We start from the raw sequence: 19,778 nt of genomic DNA on the forward strand, positions 1-19,778 counted from the left end.
AATTTTTTATTGTTGAATTTAATAATTTAAATGATTCATATTGATAATAATTTCCGTGACTCCAATAAAGGAGTTTTTGATTTAACTAATGTTACAAGCTTTGTGTGGTAGCGGTTGAAGATTTACTAATGGACTCGATATAATCGACAGTGAGTGCGTCAGCAACGACGTTGGCGACGACTCTGAACCTGTCCATGAGCCAGTCCACGAGCAAAATAAGAACGATAAAGTCGGGATTTATCATAGACGTGTTTAGAAAAAATATGATTCCAAACATGTATCCCTGGATAAACTCGGGGACTGCAAGGCTTACTAAAAGGCCAGTAAGTACGATTTTGAAGATCACAGCCCAGTCAAAATCGGCGTCGTATAATTTCAGGGAGAAGATTGCATTGATTACAAACCCAGAGGCGATTCCTGAGCCATTTATCAAAGTGCAGTAGTTGAGATATGTGTCCACAGATTCTACGCTGAACCTTTTGCTCTTTAGGTACATTTTGGTCTTTTCAACCATGCGTACTGAGGAGCCTCCGACGAATGCGTTGGGCATGATTGCGAATAGTCTCGAGATAACTTCATATCCGAACTTTCTAGTTCTACAGAAGTGAAGAAATGGAAGGAGTATAAAAATTTGCACGAGGGTTACTAAACATACACAGGCAAGAAGGAGCAGATATCTTAGGGACAAGAAGCCAAGCATTCCTTCCTGCTGAACCAGGTCATACTGAACAATCCCTGCAAAATACAGTGCCAATGGACTGTAACAAAGCAATATCCAGTATACTGCTAGCATGCTTCTGTGTATAAGTTGCATTAGGTTTCGCAGAATTTCTCCGTCTTTACCCAAGAAATATGTCGAGCATGCCAAAAATGCTCCGAATACGACAAATCCCGGGGCGTTGTAGCCATCTCCCAGGCCGCCTTCTAATTTTTGAGCGCCAAGTTCGTTGTAATTTTCAACTCTTGTGGTAATTATATTACCTGGTATATCGTGAATTGCCAGTCCTCTGAAAAATCTTACAAAGTTGGTTAGTGGTCTGTATGACTCGTTTACGAATTTGGCGAAAAATTTTGTTTGAGATGAGGAATCTCTTCGCATAATTATCAAATATGCTGCCACGAAGCTTACGAACAGTGTTAATGATGTATTTAGAAAATAGTGAAACAGTATTTTGCGTTTAACAGTTGATCTTTTGGTTTCAAAGAGCAGAGCTGTTTTGGTCGCCGCTGAGAAAATTATAAATAAAACAACGAAACCGCGGACGTGCCTTAGGAAGAAGTTTGCTGGTAGCATTAGCAACGGCACTCCTGTTTCCTTGTCGAGATTGAGTTTGATACATGAGCCTTGAACTATTGCTAGAACGCAGGCTAAACATGTAACAATTGCCAACCAGAACTCTTTAAAATATGCCCAAAGGTGAGATCTTTTGGGAATATTGTTATATGATTCGTTAGCATCTACAAATCGGTCCAAGTCGTCCATTTTGGTGAATGATGTTGAATTTAATTAAGAAAAACTAAAAATACAGTCAACATGAATGATTGTTAAGATAATGCATTTTAATTTAGCAGTAAACGTCGGTATATATTTAAACTTTAATAATTAAATGTCTTGGTACACTTGAGGAAGACCCGATTTAGTGATACGGTAATCAAAAAACATGAAATTTTCAAATTAGATTTAAATTAATATAAAATTATTTGGAATAATATTTTATTTTATTTTGGGGATGATATTATAGTTAAAATTATATTAAAATAGTTATTAGCGCATTTGTTGTTGACACATTAGTTCCTGTTGCATTAATCAGTTACGATAATCTATTCTCTTATCTGTTTGTTTTTTATGGCTTAGTTTTTTATCTAGATACTCTTCTAATTTAGAAAATAGACTTCCTAGGCTGCTTTCAGGCCATTTGCTGTTAGAAACATCACCCTTTAGATCCCCTTCATTTCTTACATAGAAACTACCACATAAGTCTGTTCTGTACAATTTGCCCTCTAGCGATGTGTTAGGGAACAGATCCTTGTATGATCTTAGGCACATTATACTTGGCATTGGGAGAAATAGTGGAATAAGATATGCTGCAAGAAGGCTTGAGGTAATCCTTACTAGTAGTAAAAGAACGTTCCTTTCCTCGAAAAATAAAACCAGTGATTTCGATTCATCTAGAGTTACTTTTCCTGAACAACAATTATTTTTATAAAACAAACCTTCCAGCTTACTCAAAAACAAATTCCCGCATGTCACGAAAACTCCCCTAATTATGGTGTTTAGCATCATATTCGCCTTTGGTGTTGTTCTAGATCTTAAGAATAAGTACGAAAGAGTGTATAGGAATAACGAGAATGTGAATTCTACAACGAAATACTCGAAAAGTAAAGCTACGTACTTCTCGGCCAAATCATAATATCGATCCTCGTATTTAAGTGAGGGCAGTACTAATAATCCAGATAAAAACTTTCTTGTGAAAGAGTTCCTTTCGCTTTTTTTAAAGTTTGAATATACCAGCCATTCCATTAGTGTGTGGCATGTGTTTGATTCCAGCATTTTGTACAATGTTTTCTTTAGGCTGGAGTTGTAGGCATTATTATTTACATTAAAGTACTTTTGATATAAATATCCGAAAAATGATGCGGCGCTTAGAGTTCCTAGAACTCTGGATATCATATCCTCTAAAATCAATAATTTAACTAAAGCTTACTGAAGTTTATGATTCCATATCGGTAATGGAAAAGATGATGAAACGCGTATCCATCAAATTTGGAGGAATATCTTCGAAGCCATGTGAATACAACAAAATATGATACAGAGTATTCTAACCACTTTGTCAGAAAATACAGGTTGCCTGTGTAGAGGTTGTTTAGGCACTTAAATAGGGAGAAGAAGGTCTTGGAAACAACAAGATAGTAGCAATTGAACAGGAAGTTGTTGATAAAATAAGATAAAAATACAAGAAGGCTATGAACTAGCGAAATGGCAACATTTGGAAAATATAAATCAACATATGCAGATAGGCTCTTAGAACTAGGTTTATTCTTATTCATAGATAATTTTTGAATTCTATTTTATTAATATAATTGGTTGCATCTAATATGAGGAAAATGTGGCAATAAAACCGATAATAAATTCCATTCTTACTATGATATGGTGTAAAGAGCACATTTTTATAACATAAATTTCTTCCATATAAATTATTTTTATAGTATAATTTATTTAATTGTGACCTGATATATGAATTGTTCCTTTTCAAACCTAGATTTAGATGAATCTCTCGTATCATCGCTGGCAAATTTTGGAATTACTGAGCCATCGCCAATCCAGTTCAGTTTAATAAAGTCTTCTACAGATGAAAACAGTAAATTTATAAATTTTTTATATTTTGTTTCTTAGGTATTATATTTCAATCGAAATCTGGAACGGGAAAGACTGTTTCATTATGTATAGTAGTTCTAAACAAGATTATAAAGAGGAGAATTTTGGGAAATGAATATTCAGATTTATATCATGAGGATTTATCTCATTTTTCAAAGCCTCCCAGCATTTTATTTGGAGAAGTTCTGTTCATAGTCCCTACCAGTGAACTCGCATACCAGATTTACCTATTTTTCTCATCAATTAAACAGTATTTGGAATGCGTAAATGCAATAATATTGGCATCTGACTCGAAATTGCTGGAACTAATAAATCAACTGAAAACTAATGAATTCAATGTAGTCATTTCAACGCCAGGAAAGTTTATAACAATCCTTAAAAAGAAGCCAAAAGATAATGAAGTTGCTGAATTCGGAATAAAGTCAAATGGAATGTTGTTAAAAACTAACTTGCTAATATTTGATGAGGCGGATTTATTACTGGATGACCACTTTTTAGAACAAACCAGATATATATGTAATAAAGTAGTGAACCCATTTGTACAAGTAGTAGCAGTTTCAGCAACATTCATGAAGCCTCAATTCAAGTCATTTGAGGATATTATTAACAAAGCAGATTCAGAATATATAGATAAATTAACAAAAATGAAAGGGGAGGATGATAACGCTATTAAAGTTGAAGATTTGTTAAACCTTGAGCCAAGATTGCTCTATTACCTTAACCACCTACTTATTTCTAAAAGAATAACAAAGGCCTCTGATATTTTTGAATATTTGTCAACATATGAAAGGAAATTAACGAAAATAATATTATCAACCAGTTACCTGAGCAGGTATATGGATCCTAAAACCGCTGGCTCAAACAAGGAATCATATTACCTTACTTCTGAAACGACAGAAAGTGTTGATGAAGTAATTGATTTAAACCCTCCGAGCCTGGTTCTTGAGAAGATTAAGTTCTATATGGGAAGTGTTCCAGATGCACCGAATATTGTTATGCAAATTGGACTTAAAGTGGAAGTGGTCGCCAAGGTCCTGTTTAATGTTGATTATAGAAAGTGTATTATTTTCTGTAACCAAACACATACCAGAGTACAAACATGTAAGCTTCTCCAAAGCCTAGGGTTCAAGTGCTATATTAATAGCTCGAGACTGTCACATGGTGATAGAATGAAAATGTTTGAGTACATCTCAATAGATAAGGTTATAATCCTGTGCACAGACATAATGAGCAGAGGAATAGGGTTTCCAAACGTGGATCTGGTCATAAATATGGATATGCCAAGCTCAAAAGAGGTTTTTCTGCATAGGTCAGGAAGATCAGGAAGATTTGGAGCACAAGGGATTTGCGTGTCAGTTTGCATGGAATCAGAAGTTGAAACTTACAGATATTTCATGTATTCACTTAATTTCAAATCATTTCCAGTTGAGGAACTGCAAAATGGTGGATATCAGGACTCTATTTCTACAATATTCAAAAATTCCATCACTTTTACTACTCTATTCCAGCCAGAATCTGACCTTTCAAAGATGATTAAGCCTTCTCTGGCCACATCCATGATGGACTTGGAACAATTTAAATTCAAAGTTTCAATAATTGGTCTAGTTTCTGCAAATTCTGTCAGGATATTTAACCCATCTGGTTCCCAAACATTTATGTATTTTGAGTTAAATGGTTCAGAAATGTCAGTTTACATTAGAAGCCTTGGAGACGGATCCACTTCCTATGAAACTATATTTCATTCAGATGGGCCAAAAGTTTTAGTTTACTTGGATAGGGTCTTTTATAAATCACCAGAATTTTATAGAAATAAGTCTGAAGTGACTCATATTATGTTAGAAATAAATAACATTTCACTTTTGTTAACACTTTTCACATTTGAGTTGGAGAAGCTAATAACGTGTGCTAGTATTTTTTTGGAATTTGTTCCACTTGAATTAGAATCGCAGTGTAACATAGATTGCGGAGACATAAAGTCAGTTTTTGATAAGAATATAAACGCAGCATGGAACGTGGGAAGTGAAGAGGAACTATCCTTAGTTTTCAGCACTCTCAGACTGGAGCCAAGGCCCATTGGGGCCGAAACTGTAAAATATTTTATTCAAAAAATGGATTTTAGTCCAGATTTTAATGCACTGATTTATCTGTACACTATATATTCAGAGAAAATACAACCGGGCAGAGAGTTTCTGACAAAGGTTATGGAAGTAAATCCATACACGATTAGCAGATACTTTCTGTCGAGACATGTATCACATTGGAAAAGTTTAGAAATTTAATGTTTTAAAATATATAAATATATGTTAAAGTTTTATTTGCGATTCCATATGTAAATTTATGACTAAAAAGAAAAGGATTTACTTCTAAATAGTAGATAATAAATCAGGGGACGGGGTGGCCAGGTTGTAAACCCATGGGACTCATAAGTTCTAAAGAATATTTGGGTTTTAAAACATACTGTTAAACGGTTTATCCTTTAAAAGAACCCCGGGAGATTTGTTTTCTAATAAGTAATACTGTTCCTGAAGCTGTTGGATCTACAAAAAATAAAATTACGTGGTTTTTACCTGCTTGCAGAGTTCAGAAGCCTCAGCAAGTAACCGGTAGGTTTCGTTTTGGAAGTAGGACTGACTGCAAATGTATCTGCAAACAGTCTCCTTCTCCTTCTGGTCAAAGTTCCAAACTAAAACGAAATATCAAAATCTAAATCTTACAGTAGTCCCTATATTTACTAGGTGGGAGTTTATCACAGGAGCTCCTGATAAGAGTGTCGTAGAACCACTCATGAGGCTCGTTAAATATGATCTCGTCAAAGGTTTCATTCACTGCAGTAGTAATGACGTTTGATCCGTCGCCAGAATTTAGCTATGAATTTGTTATTATCTGAAACAATACCCTCAAAAGGTGTTGGAGAGTCACTGGTTCCAAGGATTCATCCACAAAAAATATCTTCACTCCGATATAAAATTCTCCCCAACCAACTTCAGTAACTTCGTATGGAATTGATGTGAAGACTAATAATATTAATCTGTGAAATAAGTACCTCTTTTAGGATTTAGGAATGAAGGGTCGAGATCAAACTGGACCCTTTTGACGTAATGTGCCATATTTTCGTCATCCAGAGACCTTAAAATACAAACCCATCTATGGGTCATGGAACCGTATCTCTTTTTCTCCTAAATCAGGGATTAAAATGTTGTTTGAAATTTTATATATAAATTTTTGGGTAAACAAACCGAAGGATTGAGTGGAAAAGCATAGGTTCCCACTACAATTCTTTTGCCTATCTTAATCCCTTTTAATCTATTGTGTTTCATTGTGTAAAATAAAATAATTGTGATGGAAACGGTAAGTGATGGATCGAATACCCACAAGCATAATAAAATCGCCAGAATAAATTATATGGCTGTTTTTTCATAATAAGTGTAAAATAATATTATTAAATTGATCTTTGATATATTTTTTTGATGAAAAGATGTAAATACTTTATTTGTAATTAACACATAACATTCATTTTATTGTACATATAATTCATTGTAATATTTATTAATTATGATTTATTATGTTCATATTCCTACTATTGGTAATATTTCTGATTCCTCGTGGTTTTTCTTATCTTTTTCGCACTAACACTAAAACACCGTATACACACTTTAAAACCCAATCCTTTGGAGATTCCTCTTTTAGAACCCCTCTTCCAGGTGGAGAACTCAATCTGCCCGGAGTTAATGAGCCTTCCGGCGAAATCCTGCTAGATAGACCATTGATTGAGAAGGTCGCCTCTCTAAGAACGTTTATCGAATGTATAGAAATAAATAGAGGTAAAACTCCCGAAAGTACAGGAGATGAACAATCAGAAGGTAAGGTTTCTAGTGTTCAAACACCCCAAAATGAAAATAAGTTTGTTGAAATAAATGAAGAGAACTTGGAACCCATAAAGGATCTGTTAGCTGAAGAGGACCTTTTGGAGGAGGTGTTATCCAACGCATTTGTTACATATAGAGACAGTAAAGATAGTGAATCAATTAAAAGACTTCAAACAATAGCAGAACAGATAGTACCAATAGCTTCAAAGCTCAGAAAAGAAAAGTCAGAACGAAACATTACGAGATTGGTATCTTGTTACATGGTATGTTTTAAATACAATTAAGCTTTAATTTTAAACAGAATGAAAAAGAGGACTTGGACAAGGTTCTAAAGGAACTTCAGGAGAAAAGGGCGCTTGATAAGTACCTGTTGAAAAGATTGGACGAACTAATAAACTTGGCTGCTAAAAAGTATAGGATAAGTGATGATCACCCGGCAATTTCAGAGGAGTTTTTGAAGGTTTTAAAGGAGAGGATAGCAGCCGAAAGAGTAACGTATATTAGAGGAACAGATTTGTTTGTGAAAACGTTAGCACGCTGTTTTGCGGTATTTTTTAATCATCATACATTTAATTTTAGATGAAAAATGAGGAAGAGTGGAACGAAGTAATAAAGGTATGGACAAAAATGACTAATTTTTGAAACAGGAAAACATTAAAACAATGGATGATTTGGAAGAATTCTATGAATGGATCCAAGATGGGATCGAATTTTGTAGTAAGTTAATAAATAAATGAATATAAGAAAGAACTAAAATGTATGTAGAAAAAAACAGTAGAATGATGGATAAAGTGGAAGTAATGGAGAAGATAATTCCATCAATTGTAAGACAACATCCGGTATGGACTCCGAGAGATGAACACATAGAGTATGAGGAAAATCCAATTGATGAAGAAAAGTATAAGGAGTACAAACAATATCTCGAAGAAGATTATTTTGAAAAGAAGGGACTAAACCCATGAATTTGATAAATTTTTGTATACACTTAATTTCCCTTAATAGATATTTAGTTGGTCCATTTGACAGAAATTTTTAATATTTCTTAAATGCCAATTCTGTAATTAAATAAATAAATAAAAATATACATGTGCACACTCAGACTAGCCAAGGCTTCACCACATCTACCATGTCGTACATAAGTATAGCAAACACTAGATTTTTTATTTTAATATAGGTATTTCCCTATTGTATTTTAATTTAAAATTTTTTAAATATAATTCCAAGATATTTTCTCTAAATTTTTTAATTGTTGCGTTTTTCCACAAAACAACCTTTCCTTTGGGATTTTCTCGATTGTATAATATTTTTAGTTTGATTAAGGTTTGATTCTAGCATATCTCAATGTTTTAAAAAAGATTACAATTTAATTTACTAAAATTTCACTAATGAGACCTTAAAATCCATAAAGATGGGAATTTTCAGATCCGAGACTATGGTACACGGTACCCTAGTCATTCCTCACGAAAGAGCAAGAAGCTGCATCGACCTCCTGAGTAGACATACAAACATACAATATATCGATATGAACGAAAGAAGAATGGACCGACCATATAAGAAGTATGTACAACGTATAGATCACATGGAGAGAATGATAAGAGTTTTGTACGAAGAAATAGCGAAACTACCCAACTCAAAGATAGTTAGGCACAACATAGACAACTTCCTGGAACATGATAACATGTACAGACTAGATCAAGTGGAAGAATCACTGGTCAAACTGTACGACCAGTTCCAAATGTTCAAGGAAAACGATTCACTCCTTAGGTTGGAAAGAGACGAGGCACTTAGTGAATACTACGTCTTGTTAGTGGCATCTAAACAGCTTAGCTTGATAACACCGGATAGATCTTTCTCAGATATTCCAAACACAATTTCACTGCCAGTAACAAACCTAGATGAGTCGTCTGATTCTAGAGAACACTTGTTAAACGACAACACTCAGTCTGATACTGAAATGATTAACCTTTCACCCTATGACTTGAGCTCAAGGACCTCATCGTCAATTTCATTCACTAACATTGCAGGTTTGATCAGTTCTCAGGAAAAGGAGGCTTTCTCCAGAGCAATATTCAGAGCAATGAGGGGAAATGTTTTCACGCTTTTACATGACACTACCGATTTGAGAGCAATGGTCTTGAGTAAAGGTTTAGTGGATCAGGAAGAGCTGGACGCAGATAACGACAAGACGGTTTTCGTAATTTACTGCCAATCCTCAAACAACAATGCAACGTACAACAAAATCAAGAAGTTGTGTACAGGTTTTCAGGCGAAGTTGTTCAACTGGTGTAAGACCCAATCTGAACTTGCTCCAAGGTTAAAAACACTAGAGGATGTCATTAAGGACAAGAAGAGAGCATTAGAGGCATATAAAGAGTATTTTAGAAGTGAAATAGCTTGCTTGTTGGAAGTTATAAGACCAGGAGGAAACAGCGTGATAGAAGAGTGGTTTCTGTTTTGTAAAAAGGAAAAATATCTGTACTATATTCTCAACCACTTCGAAGGCAGTGATATCACACTGCGAGCAGATTGCTGGTTTCCAGCAGATGAGGAGGAAAAGATAAGAGAACACCTTTTGGCTGAGAAAGCATCAGGTTCTGTTAGTGCGCTTTTGCTAGTTGATATTCAGGCTCCGTTCGTATCAGTACATCCATTACATCCAGGATCCCATGAGAATCTGTCACATATCCCGCCCACGTATAACAAAACTAACAAGATCTCAAAGTCATTTCAGAATGTGGTGGACACTTATGGGATATCGAGGTACAAAGAAGTTAACCCAGCGCCGTTCACTGTGATGACGTTTCCGTTCCTGTTCGGGTTGATGTTTGGAGACATCGCCCACGGCTTCTGCGTTATCTTGTTCGCCCTCTTCCTGATACTCTACTATCGCAAGCTTAAGAGGAAGTTCTCAGGAGATATTGCAAACATGATTTTGGAGGGGAGGTACATGATTTTGCTCATGGGAATAATGGCCACGTACGCGGGTTTTATATACAACGACTTCCTCTCACTCCCAAACTCTTTCTTCGGAACAGGGTGGGTTTCAAACGGAACCCCTCCAGAAGGAGGCTCAGAGAGTGACGGGACGTACGTAGAAACTCTGGTGAAGTCAGCCAAAAATTTCCCAGTTGTGTTCGGACTCGACTCAGCCTGGATAGGTGCAGTGAACGAGCAGTCTGTTCTCCACTCGTTCAAAATGAAATTCTCAGTGATATTTGGCTTCTTCCAGATGACGTTGGGGATTGTGCTCAAGGGCTTCAATGCTATTTATTTCTCTAGTGTACTGGACTTCTTCTTCGAGTTTGTGCCCCAGCTCGCAATGATGTGCTCCTTCGTGGGATACATGAACTTCCTGATCTTCCACAAGTGGCTGACGCCAGTTGATAGCGGGTACGCAAAGCCAAGCATCATCACAACGCTGATTGACATGTGTATGATGAAGACCCTGGAGCCCCATGAGATCATGTACGAAGGCCAACAGACAGTCCAGAGGGTTTTAATGATAATTCTGATACTCTCCGTACCAATGATGCTTATTCCAAAGCCACTGATCCTCTACTTCACAATCAAGAAACAAGGAAGAACCCGCACAAATAATAATTCAACACGAGATTACGAGATGGTTTACTGTGGACCCGAGGAGGAGGACCTTGAGGCTATCGCAAGGGAGAATGTACCTAACTACCCCCATAGAAGAAGCAGCCTTGACCTCGGAGTGGACAAGTTCAAGAAGGTCGATGCCAAAAACAAGGATAACCAGTTTTCAGTAACGATACAGAAGGATGAGAACGAGGCTGTCCCCTCTGAACCCCACCACGCTCCTAAGCTTTCTGAGCTTTTCATACACCAGTTTATAGAAACAATAGAGTTCACGCTGGGCACTATCAGTAATACAGCATCATATCTGAGGCTTTGGGCACTATCACTCTCTCACCAGCAGTTATCCTTGGTGCTTTTTAAACAGCTCATTTTAAACTGCCTCGACAGCTCCACCAGCCTATTTGTTATGATTTTCGGACTCTTCATCAGGTCCATCTTCTTCTCAGTCTTCACATTTTTCATCATGCTTTGTATGGACTCACTCGAGTGTTACCTACACGCACTACGTCTGCAGTGGGTTGAGTTCCAGAACAAGTTCTTCAAGGCTGACGGAAGGTTCTTCAGACCCTTCAACATTAAACTACTACTGGATGATCCGACAATTATGGAACCCAAATAATGTACTATATTTCATAATATATTGTATTTAAATACATTAGATTTTATAATATATTGTATTTGAATACATTAGATTTCATAATATATTGTGTTAGATTATTTGGATTTGGTTAGATTATGTTTCAGTTGCACAAGGTCTATGGGCCTTTTGTGAAGTTCGAAGGACCGGTCGGCCGCAAGTTTTAAAACGTCGAGAAGGCCGTCTCGGTCCATAGAATCAATATCAAGAGTCTTGACACTGTCAGGGAGCATGTCGTAGTTCTTGAAAACCAGCTTTTTGAGGTCCTTCAGTGAAATCTTGGCCTGAGAGTCGACGAAACGCGAGTAGTCTGGCTCCACGTTCTCAAATTTGTCTAAATCAATATTGAACAGAAAACTATTTAAGTATATTAGAAATGAGAATAAACTTTAAAAAAATATAACAAATAGGGAGAAACCTGTAATGTTAAGCTTTGAAATATCAAGTGAATCGGTACAAGCATCTAAAATGGCCTTCCAAATACTACCAAGATCACCACCACCAAGCTTTGAAAATGGGATAGGTAAAGGACTTTTTAGGTCAAAGAACTGTCTGAAGTTCATTATCTGTGCGGGAGTCTGAGGTACGTTGACCTTGTCCATTTTGGTGAGGATGAAGAGGTGAGGCATACCCACTTCCCTGAAGTACTTTAGGACCTCGTAGTCGTCATCCTGAGGGTCACAACTCCCGTCCACGAGGAACAAAACAAGCTTTAGCTCATGTCTGCGCTTCAAGTAAGCCTTCATAATGCTCTGCATGTTCTTCCTCGTCTCGGCGTTTTTAATCTCAGTGTACCCGTACCCAGGGAGGTCCACCAGTGATAAAACACCACGATCCCTCGAGTCAACAGCCTCGAAGATGTTTATGGACTTGGTGTACCCGGGAGTTTTAGAAACAAAGGCCATGTCACACTTCCTTGACTTGTTCTTGACATATGTCATCAGGGAGTTAATGAATGAGGACTTTCCAACATTGCTCCTACCCACCAGACAAATCTCAGGTAGCCCTAGAGAGGGAAGCATTGTCGTGTGGAGGTAACTTCCTATAAAGTTTAGGGTTGAAATTTTTCTGTGATGAGGGTCAAAGTCCTTCATCAAAGAAGCTCCTCCATATGCCTCAGAAGCCAAATCAAGACTCAAACCCAGTCTAACAGGTTTTGGTCCTAATTTAGCAGATTTGGAGTTTTTATCCTTTGATTTATTCAACTGGGTCGGGAAAGGATTTGAACTTTTTTTGTCCAATTTTCTAAATAATAAATATTTTATGTAGAAAATACTTTTTGGTGTCCGATTCAACATCTGAGGTTATTCTTTGCTGAGCCATCAAGGTGTTTGTTCTGCTCTTAATTACTTTTCTCTCCTCAATTCTCTTGAATTTCTTTAGCGCCTTTCTTACTGATCTAACTTCACTATAATTTCCTAGGCGAAACTGCTCCTTGAACCTTTTTGCCACCTTAGCTCCAACACCAGTGTAAGTGCTCTTTGACTTTGAGTTTAAAGATGACATTTTATGGTACAAATTTTTTGAGTCTGGGAAAAGTTCAGAAGGATTGACAATAAAATTTTGGGGAACCTTGAAAGAAAGGGAGCTTTTAAAATACAGTATTACTACTAGGGAAACTATCATATCAACTATTTGTTGGATTTAAAGTCATACATTGGATCTTCTGGGAACAGGAAAGGATCCCTTTCATTCACAGGTTCCTGGATTGTCACTGGATAAGGGTGGTTTGGAATAGGTAAGAATGTCGGATAGTGTATATGAAGTCCTTTGTTTTTCCTAGCACTTATCCCTAGAGCGTCTCTAATCTTAACTACGCTTCCAATTTCGCCAGGAATTGCGCCTTTTAAGAATATCAAATTTCTATGCGTCTCAATTCTAAATACTCTGCAGTTTGTTACTCTCGGATCGGGACCAACGTGGCCACCCATTTTAGTATTTCTCCAAACTATATGTACGGATTTGCCCTGAGAAATTGAGCCTGGTGCGCTGTGGGCTTTACATTCTGTTCCGTGACTTTGGTTCTGGCCTCCAAACGACCATCTTCTCATTGCTCCTTTAAAACCCTTGGCTTTGGACCACCCTGAAACAAAAACCCACTGGCCTGGAGTGAAATGTCTGACACTGAAATAATGTCCTTCTGGGAGAAGGCAGTCACTTGAGCATTTAAACTCTGCAATATGGTTCTTTGATCCCGTTCCCAGTTTAATGAATCTTCCGATATTTGGCTTCGACTGTTGTTTTATGTTCTTATATCCTAGTCCGAGTTGTAACGCTTCATATCCGTGTTTCTCTATTGTTCTTTTTTCCAGTACTACACATCTGTCGACTTGGCATACTGTGACTGCGTGTCGAACTCCCCAATCGTCCCAAAGTGACATGCAACCAATTTTATATGCCAAAACTCCACTCCTAAACTCTGTTAATTGTTGTTTTTAACTACAAATTTTAATATTTAAATACCTTCTTGTGTTCCATATTGGTTTTGTGGGTGTTATTGACAGTTTTTTAACATCTTCTTCCGTAAAAACTTCAGTTTCTGGTATGGAATCTAAATATTTTGTAGGTTTTTCAATCTTCCTATTACGGTTCATTCGTTCCACTCTTTTAATCCATCTGCTACAGTAAGGGGTTTTGATATTCAAAATTTTACTAGTTGATAGGTTGCGATAAGAAATAAAATTACAAATTCGTCCCATTTCCGGGACCCGAACTCGATTAAACATAATACAACATTATATTAATTATGAATGTTCTCAACACAACACGTTGGCATACAATAATTTTATTAGTATTTAATTTTTAAAAAATTTTCTTAACAATAATAAAATTAATTATATTGATGTGTATAGTTAAATTAAATGGAAATTTAGTATTCTACAGGTTCATCAAGATCAGCGTTGAAATGTGAATCATTATAATGGCATCCATTGTCTGACTTCCACCACACATCAGCCTAAATTTCATTTATCTAACTATTTTATCATTACTATTCTTGGATAAGCGTAAAATCCCGAGTGATCTGGAATCTTCCACCTGTTCTTGATCATTTGGAGTCTGACCATGACTTTTTTTGTGTTTCTCATCCTGTCGAACTCCAAGAAAGCGCAAGTTTCGCTCTTTCCAGGGTCTTTGGAGTCTATTTTGAAAATCTTTATTTCTTTAGGATAAAACTTGAGGCTGTCAGTAAGGGTTCTTAGCTCAGCCTCATCAACGTCAGAGTGCCAACCCATTGTGAATATCTATAAAACATAATTTTTATTGTGATGACTACCTGATATTTGCTTCTATTTGTTATAAAATCAAGTGACGGATGTGATAAGAAAAATGAGCTTCTAGAGGAATAGAGAAATGAAGCTCCCATTAAACTTCCATATTGGTATCGCCTTGGTATCGGGACTTCCTGATTTGAATTTCATTCACACTAAACATTACCTGGATCTTAGATATTATAGTGTTAACATCCTTGTCGGAATTGCAAATTACCCAAGCCAATGAGTCTTGATCACCATTGGCTTTGAAGCGGAATATTATATTTTTCGGATCCTAAAATGTTAAATGATTGTTGATTTAATTTTTAGTAGGCATACCACTTGGACCTTGGTAATGTCGAATATAACATTCGAGAGTTCTACTCTTCCATATGATCTTGGTGCTCCGGTTATCGTAACTACTCTGTGTAGAAGATCAGGGTTGGAAAGTCTCCTTAAATCATTTGGCAGTGTTAAAAGTCTTTCACACCTTAAATAATTGATAAAATTTTATTCTTACTGTTCAACATAGCAGGAAACTTCATGTTCGTCACACAAGTAGGCGCTAGATTCCTTAGGCAGGTTTTCAATTATTGAGTTATATACAAGTCTGAGAGAAGTTGTGTTGGTAAAATCTAAGTTTTTAGACGGTTGAAATAAATTTTCATAAGATTTTTCTGAGTCATTGTTCGGGTTATCGAATTTAAAATCATAGTTGGGTGTCATTCGGTCAATCAGAACTAAAGCCTTTCCCAGAGGATAACCGAATCTGGTCCTCATAATATGCACATCGTCATTACAAATGTTTATATTCTAAAAATATTAATATACTCAAAAACATACACATTTAGAGAATAATTTTACAACAGAATCATTAGAATCCAGTATTTCTGGAGTGAGATTGGTCAGAAGAAGACCCCTTTGCCTCAACTGATTTATTCTGAAAAAAATAAAATTGTGTATATGAAGGAAGATACTTTAAAAAATCATGTTTTTTAGTTAAATTTGAAAGGTGTCGGAAAAAAAGTCGATTCATTGATTAAATAGTGAAATTAGGCATTTTGTAAAATGTTAAATAAAAATATTTAAAAAACATAGCTAAAATTGGTTATAGGAAGAACAGAGCTGATTCCACTAGAATTTACATTTTATGTGTAGTTGGTGGAAATCAACTTCCCAATCATTTTAATTTTTTTAATTTATTTAAATAATTTCACACTTTTGTAGTATTAAATATTTTAATTCACCATAAAATGTTTTTAATTTTTCAAATTTTTGATAAATTACTGTTTCAATGTAATTTTAAATCTAACATGTAAATATGTTCGGAAATACTAACACTTCTGGATCATTTTGGAATACTAATAATCAGCAAAATACAAATTTATCCAACTCTTTTTCATCGCTAACTAATTCAGAACAAAAACCCAATTATTCCTTCGGATCTTTTGGCTTGAACAACTCGAACGCCACTCAAAGTGCTAATTTACAAAATAATAGTTTCATGAATTCTGGGTCAAACAGTTTATTTGGGTCTAACCAGCCCTCTCTTTTTGGCCAGAGTACGACTATGGGTGGTTCAACTTTGTTTGGAAACACCGGTCAATCGAACTCCTTCTTTGGAAGTAACATGAATAATACTACACAGCCCCTAGGCTCTTCTAATTCTAGTGTTTTTGGAACCTCTTTATTTGGGTCTGATAATAAACAAACTGGGAGTTTTTATCAAAGCAATACAGGACAAAACCAAGCCGGCTTTAACCAAATTACTGGAAACGAAACCGCAGATCCAAAAAATTTCGACGGTTCCACCATTGTAAATGTAGCTTACGAAACAAATAATAGTCCTGACGAGTATAGATGGGAGTATTATAGGAAAAATGACCCTTCTTTGGGTGGTTTAGGTTCTGGATTTTCAAACACTACAGGAACTGGATTGTTTGGTAGTAATACTGGGCTAGGTTCTACAACTTCGACCGGCCTATTCGGTAGTAATACAGGTTTGGGTTCCACAACAGGAACTGGGCTTTTCGGTTCAACCAATACGGGTTTGGGATCAACAACTGGTACAGGATTATTTGGTAGTACCACTCAAACTAGTACTGGAACAGGTCTCTTTGGATCAAACACTGGATTAAATACTAATACCGGGACTGGTTTGTTTGGTTCTACAACTGGACTAGGAACTAATACAGGACTAGGATCAACAACTGGGACAGGTTTATTCGGCAGTACCACTGGAACCACTGGAACTGGGACCGGGCTTTTTGGATCTACAAACACAGGTTTAGGATCAACAACGTCCACCGGACTATTCGGTAGTACTACACAAACAGGTACTGGAACTGGACTTTTCGGTTCTACCAACACCGGTTTGGGATCAACAACCGGCACTGGTCTATTTGGTAGTACCACTACTGGATTAGGATCAACTACAGGAACCACTGGTACAGGTTTATTTGGTAGTACTACTGGAACTGGCCTAGGTTCTACAACACAAACCGGAACTACAGGAACTGGTTTATTCGGGTCTACTACAACTGGTACAACGGGTTCTGGACTATTTGGTTCCACTAATACTTTTGGCAGTACTACACAAGGGCTCGGCTCCACAACTGGTACCACGGGCACAGGCTTATTTGGTAGTACCACAACTGGACTAGGCTCAACAACTGGGACTACCGGAACTGGATTATTTGGTAGTACCACTGGAACCACTGCGACAACTGGAACAGGAACTGGTCTATTTGGTAGCTCAAACACGGGACTAAACACCAACACTGGTACAGGACTATTTGGTAGTACTACAACTGGTCTGGGATCAACTACTGGACTAAATACCACCTCCAGTAATACTGGAACTGGGCTTTTTGGATCAACCAATACAGGGTTAGGAACAACGTCTGGCACCGGATTATTCGGCACCACCACAACTGGATTAGGCTCAACTACAGGAACCACTGGAACAGGATTATTCGGTAGTACTACTGGACTGGGCACCAACACTGGTACTACTGGTACTGGTTTATTCGGGTCCACAACGGGATTGGGTTCCACAAGTGCAGGACTTGGATCATTTGGAAACCAGTATGGTGCTTCAAATCTATTCGGTGCCACTGGAACCGCAACTCAATTTAACAATCAAATGCAACAGAATAACCCTAAACTTGGGTGTCTGTACCTTTGGGACTTGAACTCACCCTCACCTGGTTTATCAAGCTTTTGGTCAAACAACATGAGTCTCCCACCAGAGGCTATTGAGTACCTGAACAAGGTTAATTCCGTTAACAAAGAACCCGCCCAAACACAAAATAACAACGTTATGAACAACTTTTATTCTAATGACGCCAAGGATAGATTTGGGCTGAGAAAAGTTCTCAGCGATCTTGGAATTTCAGTTCCCAGATACTACATGAATACACTAAATACACATATCACGACTAACACAGATAGCACAGATAATATAAATGATAAAAGAGTAAATGAAGATAAAAGACTTAACGGGGATAAAGCTGTGGATTCTGGCACAAATTCGTTGCATAAACACTTTGAAAAGATTAGGTCACTTCAGGAAGATAAATGCACTGAAGCTGATCTACTCAAATTTTACACCAAAGGAGGAAAGCTCAAAATACTCAAGGATACTAATCAATTAAAACACAATTTACAACCCAATCATACCACTACCAATCATACCAATAGTGTAACTAACAACGTAACTAATGACATGAAAAATGTAAATAATATGGATGGACTGGGATTAGGGATGTCAGGAGGATATTTGGGTACGAATGGTAAAACGAGACTAGATCAAATATATTTATCAAAGGTAGATGAGAAGTTTGTTGACACTGAAAGTGATGTAAAATCTTCAGTGAGTGAAAAGGAGTCAGCGGGATCGGAAAGTGTAGAGGATGTAACACCAAGTTCTAGACCTCCGAAGTTAACAAAGGATGGGTACAGCACGAGACCTACAATGCAAAGTTTGCAAAAAATGACCGACACTCAGTTGTCCTCGGTAATGGACTTCCAGGTTATCAAGGACGGTTACGGTGATATACTTTGGCCAGGATATACAGACTTGAGGGGACTTGACCTAGACAAGATTGTCGACATCGGATATCGCAAAGTGTCTGTGTATGAGGATTCTGATGAGGTATCACCGGTAGGCACAGGCTTAAACAAGACGGCGCTAATAACTCTGTACAACTGCACACCCAAGGACTATGACGAGAGGTCCATTTCTAAGCAAATAACTCAGATTGAGAAGCTGAAGGAATATACCGAGTCAAACGGCTGTAAATTTATATCTGCGAACTTCAAAAACGGTATTTGGATGTTCGAAACTCCCTATTTTGTTAACACTTCAGGAAATCTACCTGAGAATCCAAAGTTCATGTCATTTGATCATGATCGCAGCTAATTTTCCATGATTTAATTTTTTTATCCATCTAAACATTACTCAATTTGTGTTTATGGGGGATTCCACTATCTTTACATTGTTGACAGGCTTTTTACTTAACTTTAACAGTTTTAATTATTTTTATATTTATCTTCTAGCATATTTATTTAATTTTACATCTTCCCAATATATTTATTCATTAATAAATTCACCCAATTGAACAGTTGAATAATAGAATCTTTTGAGAAAAATGATTAACGAGGACGGGAAGCTTGTAGATTTGTATATTCCCAGGAAGTGCTTTGGAACAAACAGAATCATCTCAGCCAAAGACCATGGAGCAGTACAAATCAACATTGGACTGGTAACCAACCATCTATATACTTATATATATATTCATAGATTTATAATTTTAATTATCAATATATTAATTTATAAATTAATTAGGTTGATGAAAGAGGCGTCTACAACAACTCAAATTTCAGCTTGGCTTTGAGTCCAGAAATGAGGCAGAGAGGCGATGCCGATGAGGTCGTCAATAGGCTTCTAAGAGAGCAAGGCCTTTTACCCTCTAACAATTAATCTTCTTTTTTACACAACATATATTTGTTTAGTACCTAAATTTATTAATTAGAAAATTCAGATA

The 19,778-nt window shown here is 36.7% G+C and overlaps 11 protein-coding genes across 11 annotated transcripts, besides 25 other annotated features; 5 read left to right on the plus strand and 6 right to left on the minus strand.

Moving 5' to 3' along the window:
* Window positions 1–91: 91 nt before the first annotated feature.
* On the minus strand, window positions 92–1,483 carry TA10315 (sodium transporter, putative; the record flags this gene model as incomplete). The annotated part of the gene is made up of 1 exon (XM_948268.1): window positions 92–1,483. The coding sequence occupies one exon, from the start codon at window positions 1,481–1,483 to the stop codon at window positions 92–94; it is 1,392 nt and encodes a 463-aa protein (XP_953361.1).
* Window positions 206–274: a sequence feature (10 probable transmembrane helices predicted for TA10315 by TMHMM2.0 at aa 23-45, 71-93, 106-128, 194-213, 233-255, 270-292, 305-324, 344-366, 378-400 and 404-426).
* Window positions 284–352: a sequence feature (10 probable transmembrane helices predicted for TA10315 by TMHMM2.0 at aa 23-45, 71-93, 106-128, 194-213, 233-255, 270-292, 305-324, 344-366, 378-400 and 404-426).
* Window positions 386–454: a sequence feature (10 probable transmembrane helices predicted for TA10315 by TMHMM2.0 at aa 23-45, 71-93, 106-128, 194-213, 233-255, 270-292, 305-324, 344-366, 378-400 and 404-426).
* Window positions 512–571: a sequence feature (10 probable transmembrane helices predicted for TA10315 by TMHMM2.0 at aa 23-45, 71-93, 106-128, 194-213, 233-255, 270-292, 305-324, 344-366, 378-400 and 404-426).
* Window positions 608–676: a sequence feature (10 probable transmembrane helices predicted for TA10315 by TMHMM2.0 at aa 23-45, 71-93, 106-128, 194-213, 233-255, 270-292, 305-324, 344-366, 378-400 and 404-426).
* Window positions 719–787: a sequence feature (10 probable transmembrane helices predicted for TA10315 by TMHMM2.0 at aa 23-45, 71-93, 106-128, 194-213, 233-255, 270-292, 305-324, 344-366, 378-400 and 404-426).
* Window positions 845–904: a sequence feature (10 probable transmembrane helices predicted for TA10315 by TMHMM2.0 at aa 23-45, 71-93, 106-128, 194-213, 233-255, 270-292, 305-324, 344-366, 378-400 and 404-426).
* Window positions 1,100–1,168: a sequence feature (10 probable transmembrane helices predicted for TA10315 by TMHMM2.0 at aa 23-45, 71-93, 106-128, 194-213, 233-255, 270-292, 305-324, 344-366, 378-400 and 404-426).
* Window positions 1,205–1,273: a sequence feature (10 probable transmembrane helices predicted for TA10315 by TMHMM2.0 at aa 23-45, 71-93, 106-128, 194-213, 233-255, 270-292, 305-324, 344-366, 378-400 and 404-426).
* Window positions 1,343–1,483: a sequence feature (Signal anchor predicted for TA10315 by SignalP 2.0 HMM (Signal peptide probability 0.002, signal anchor probability 0.944) with cleavage site probability 0.001 between residues 47 and 48).
* Window positions 1,349–1,417: a sequence feature (10 probable transmembrane helices predicted for TA10315 by TMHMM2.0 at aa 23-45, 71-93, 106-128, 194-213, 233-255, 270-292, 305-324, 344-366, 378-400 and 404-426).
* Window positions 1,484–1,807: 324 nt separating the features above from the next.
* On the minus strand, window positions 1,808–3,048 carry TA10300 (uncharacterized protein; the record flags this gene model as incomplete). The annotated part of the gene is made up of 2 exons (XM_948269.1): window positions 1,808–2,676; window positions 2,706–3,048. The coding sequence occupies 2 exons, from the start codon at window positions 3,046–3,048 to the stop codon at window positions 1,808–1,810; spliced, it is 1,212 nt and encodes a 403-aa protein (XP_953362.1).
* Window positions 2,063–2,131: a sequence feature (6 probable transmembrane helices predicted for TA10300 by TMHMM2.0 at aa 24-46, 67-89, 117-135, 213-235, 250-272 and 297-319).
* Window positions 2,204–2,272: a sequence feature (6 probable transmembrane helices predicted for TA10300 by TMHMM2.0 at aa 24-46, 67-89, 117-135, 213-235, 250-272 and 297-319).
* Window positions 2,315–2,383: a sequence feature (6 probable transmembrane helices predicted for TA10300 by TMHMM2.0 at aa 24-46, 67-89, 117-135, 213-235, 250-272 and 297-319).
* Window positions 2,615–2,671: a sequence feature (6 probable transmembrane helices predicted for TA10300 by TMHMM2.0 at aa 24-46, 67-89, 117-135, 213-235, 250-272 and 297-319).
* Window positions 2,782–2,850: a sequence feature (6 probable transmembrane helices predicted for TA10300 by TMHMM2.0 at aa 24-46, 67-89, 117-135, 213-235, 250-272 and 297-319).
* Window positions 2,911–2,979: a sequence feature (6 probable transmembrane helices predicted for TA10300 by TMHMM2.0 at aa 24-46, 67-89, 117-135, 213-235, 250-272 and 297-319).
* A 187-nt stretch (window positions 3,049–3,235) lies between the features above and the next one.
* On the plus strand, window positions 3,236–5,655 carry TA10295 (DEAD-box-family helicase, putative; the record flags this gene model as incomplete). The annotated part of the gene is made up of 2 exons (XM_948270.1): window positions 3,236–3,359; window positions 3,395–5,655. The coding sequence occupies 2 exons, from the start codon at window positions 3,236–3,238 to the stop codon at window positions 5,653–5,655; spliced, it is 2,385 nt and encodes a 794-aa protein (XP_953363.1).
* A 168-nt stretch (window positions 5,656–5,823) lies between these two features.
* On the minus strand, window positions 5,824–6,693 carry TA10290 (uncharacterized protein; the record flags this gene model as incomplete). Its single annotated transcript, XM_948271.1, has 6 exons — window positions 5,824–5,913; window positions 5,944–6,059; window positions 6,091–6,241; window positions 6,272–6,390; window positions 6,420–6,552; window positions 6,613–6,693. The coding sequence occupies 6 exons, from the start codon at window positions 6,691–6,693 to the stop codon at window positions 5,824–5,826; spliced, it is 690 nt and encodes a 229-aa protein (XP_953364.1).
* A 245-nt stretch (window positions 6,694–6,938) lies between these two features.
* Window positions 6,939–6,989: a sequence feature (Signal peptide predicted for TA10285 by SignalP 2.0 HMM (Signal peptide probability 0.998, signal anchor probability 0.000) with cleavage site probability 0.859 between residues 17 and 18).
* TA10285 (uncharacterized protein) lies at window positions 6,939–8,204 on the plus strand (the record flags this gene model as incomplete). The annotated part of the gene is made up of 5 exons (XM_948272.1): window positions 6,939–7,505; window positions 7,544–7,789; window positions 7,822–7,857; window positions 7,890–7,959; window positions 7,987–8,204. 5 exons carry the CDS (start codon window positions 6,939–6,941, stop codon window positions 8,202–8,204), a joined length of 1,137 nt encoding a protein of 378 aa, XP_953365.1.
* A 446-nt stretch (window positions 8,205–8,650) lies between these two features.
* On the plus strand, window positions 8,651–11,461 carry TA10280 (vacuolar H+ ATPase, 116 kDa subunit, putative; the record flags this gene model as incomplete). Its single annotated transcript, XM_948273.1, has 1 exon — window positions 8,651–11,461. The coding sequence occupies one exon, from the start codon at window positions 8,651–8,653 to the stop codon at window positions 11,459–11,461; it is 2,811 nt and encodes a 936-aa protein (XP_953366.1).
* Window positions 10,061–10,129: a sequence feature (6 probable transmembrane helices predicted for TA10280 by TMHMM2.0 at aa 471-493, 513-535, 599-621, 628-650, 696-718 and 864-886).
* Window positions 10,187–10,255: a sequence feature (6 probable transmembrane helices predicted for TA10280 by TMHMM2.0 at aa 471-493, 513-535, 599-621, 628-650, 696-718 and 864-886).
* Window positions 10,445–10,513: a sequence feature (6 probable transmembrane helices predicted for TA10280 by TMHMM2.0 at aa 471-493, 513-535, 599-621, 628-650, 696-718 and 864-886).
* Window positions 10,532–10,600: a sequence feature (6 probable transmembrane helices predicted for TA10280 by TMHMM2.0 at aa 471-493, 513-535, 599-621, 628-650, 696-718 and 864-886).
* Window positions 10,736–10,804: a sequence feature (6 probable transmembrane helices predicted for TA10280 by TMHMM2.0 at aa 471-493, 513-535, 599-621, 628-650, 696-718 and 864-886).
* Window positions 11,240–11,308: a sequence feature (6 probable transmembrane helices predicted for TA10280 by TMHMM2.0 at aa 471-493, 513-535, 599-621, 628-650, 696-718 and 864-886).
* A 95-nt stretch (window positions 11,462–11,556) lies between the features above and the next one.
* On the minus strand, window positions 11,557–13,105 carry TA10275 (GTP-binding protein/GTPase, putative; the record flags this gene model as incomplete). The annotated part of the gene is made up of 3 exons (XM_948274.1): window positions 11,557–11,813; window positions 11,898–12,724; window positions 12,756–13,105. 3 exons carry the CDS (start codon window positions 13,103–13,105, stop codon window positions 11,557–11,559), a joined length of 1,434 nt encoding a protein of 477 aa, XP_953367.1.
* Window positions 13,058–13,105: a sequence feature (Signal peptide predicted for TA10275 by SignalP 2.0 HMM (Signal peptide probability 0.841, signal anchor probability 0.000) with cleavage site probability 0.813 between residues 16 and 17).
* A 5-nt stretch (window positions 13,106–13,110) lies between these two features.
* Window positions 13,111–14,205, minus strand: TA10270 (50S ribosomal protein L3, putative; the record flags this gene model as incomplete). Its single annotated transcript, XM_948275.1, has 2 exons — window positions 13,111–13,891; window positions 13,943–14,205. The coding sequence occupies 2 exons, from the start codon at window positions 14,203–14,205 to the stop codon at window positions 13,111–13,113; spliced, it is 1,044 nt and encodes a 347-aa protein (XP_953368.1).
* A 143-nt stretch (window positions 14,206–14,348) lies between these two features.
* TA10265 (uncharacterized protein) lies at window positions 14,349–15,766 on the minus strand (the record flags this gene model as incomplete). Its single annotated transcript, XM_948276.1, has 8 exons — window positions 14,349–14,435; window positions 14,470–14,721; window positions 14,754–14,882; window positions 14,915–15,025; window positions 15,070–15,220; window positions 15,251–15,543; window positions 15,574–15,670; window positions 15,708–15,766. The coding sequence occupies 8 exons, from the start codon at window positions 15,764–15,766 to the stop codon at window positions 14,349–14,351; spliced, it is 1,179 nt and encodes a 392-aa protein (XP_953369.1).
* Window positions 15,767–16,051: 285 nt separating this feature from the next.
* TA10260 (nucleoporin, putative) lies at window positions 16,052–19,153 on the plus strand (the record flags this gene model as incomplete). The annotated part of the gene is made up of 1 exon (XM_948277.1): window positions 16,052–19,153. The coding sequence occupies one exon, from the start codon at window positions 16,052–16,054 to the stop codon at window positions 19,151–19,153; it is 3,102 nt and encodes a 1,033-aa protein (XP_953370.1).
* A 229-nt stretch (window positions 19,154–19,382) lies between these two features.
* On the plus strand, window positions 19,383–19,714 carry TA10255 (40S ribosomal protein S21, putative; the record flags this gene model as incomplete). The annotated part of the gene is made up of 2 exons (XM_948278.1): window positions 19,383–19,496; window positions 19,580–19,714. 2 exons carry the CDS (start codon window positions 19,383–19,385, stop codon window positions 19,712–19,714), a joined length of 249 nt encoding a protein of 82 aa, XP_953371.1.
* Between the last annotated feature and the right edge of the window lie 64 nt (window positions 19,715–19,778).

This window comes from Theileria annulata, chromosome 4 (assembly GCF_000003225.4).
Source record: "Theileria annulata chromosome 4, complete sequence, *** SEQUENCING IN PROGRESS ***".
Classification (NCBI taxonomy): domain Eukaryota; phylum Apicomplexa; class Aconoidasida; order Piroplasmida; family Theileriidae; genus Theileria; species Theileria annulata.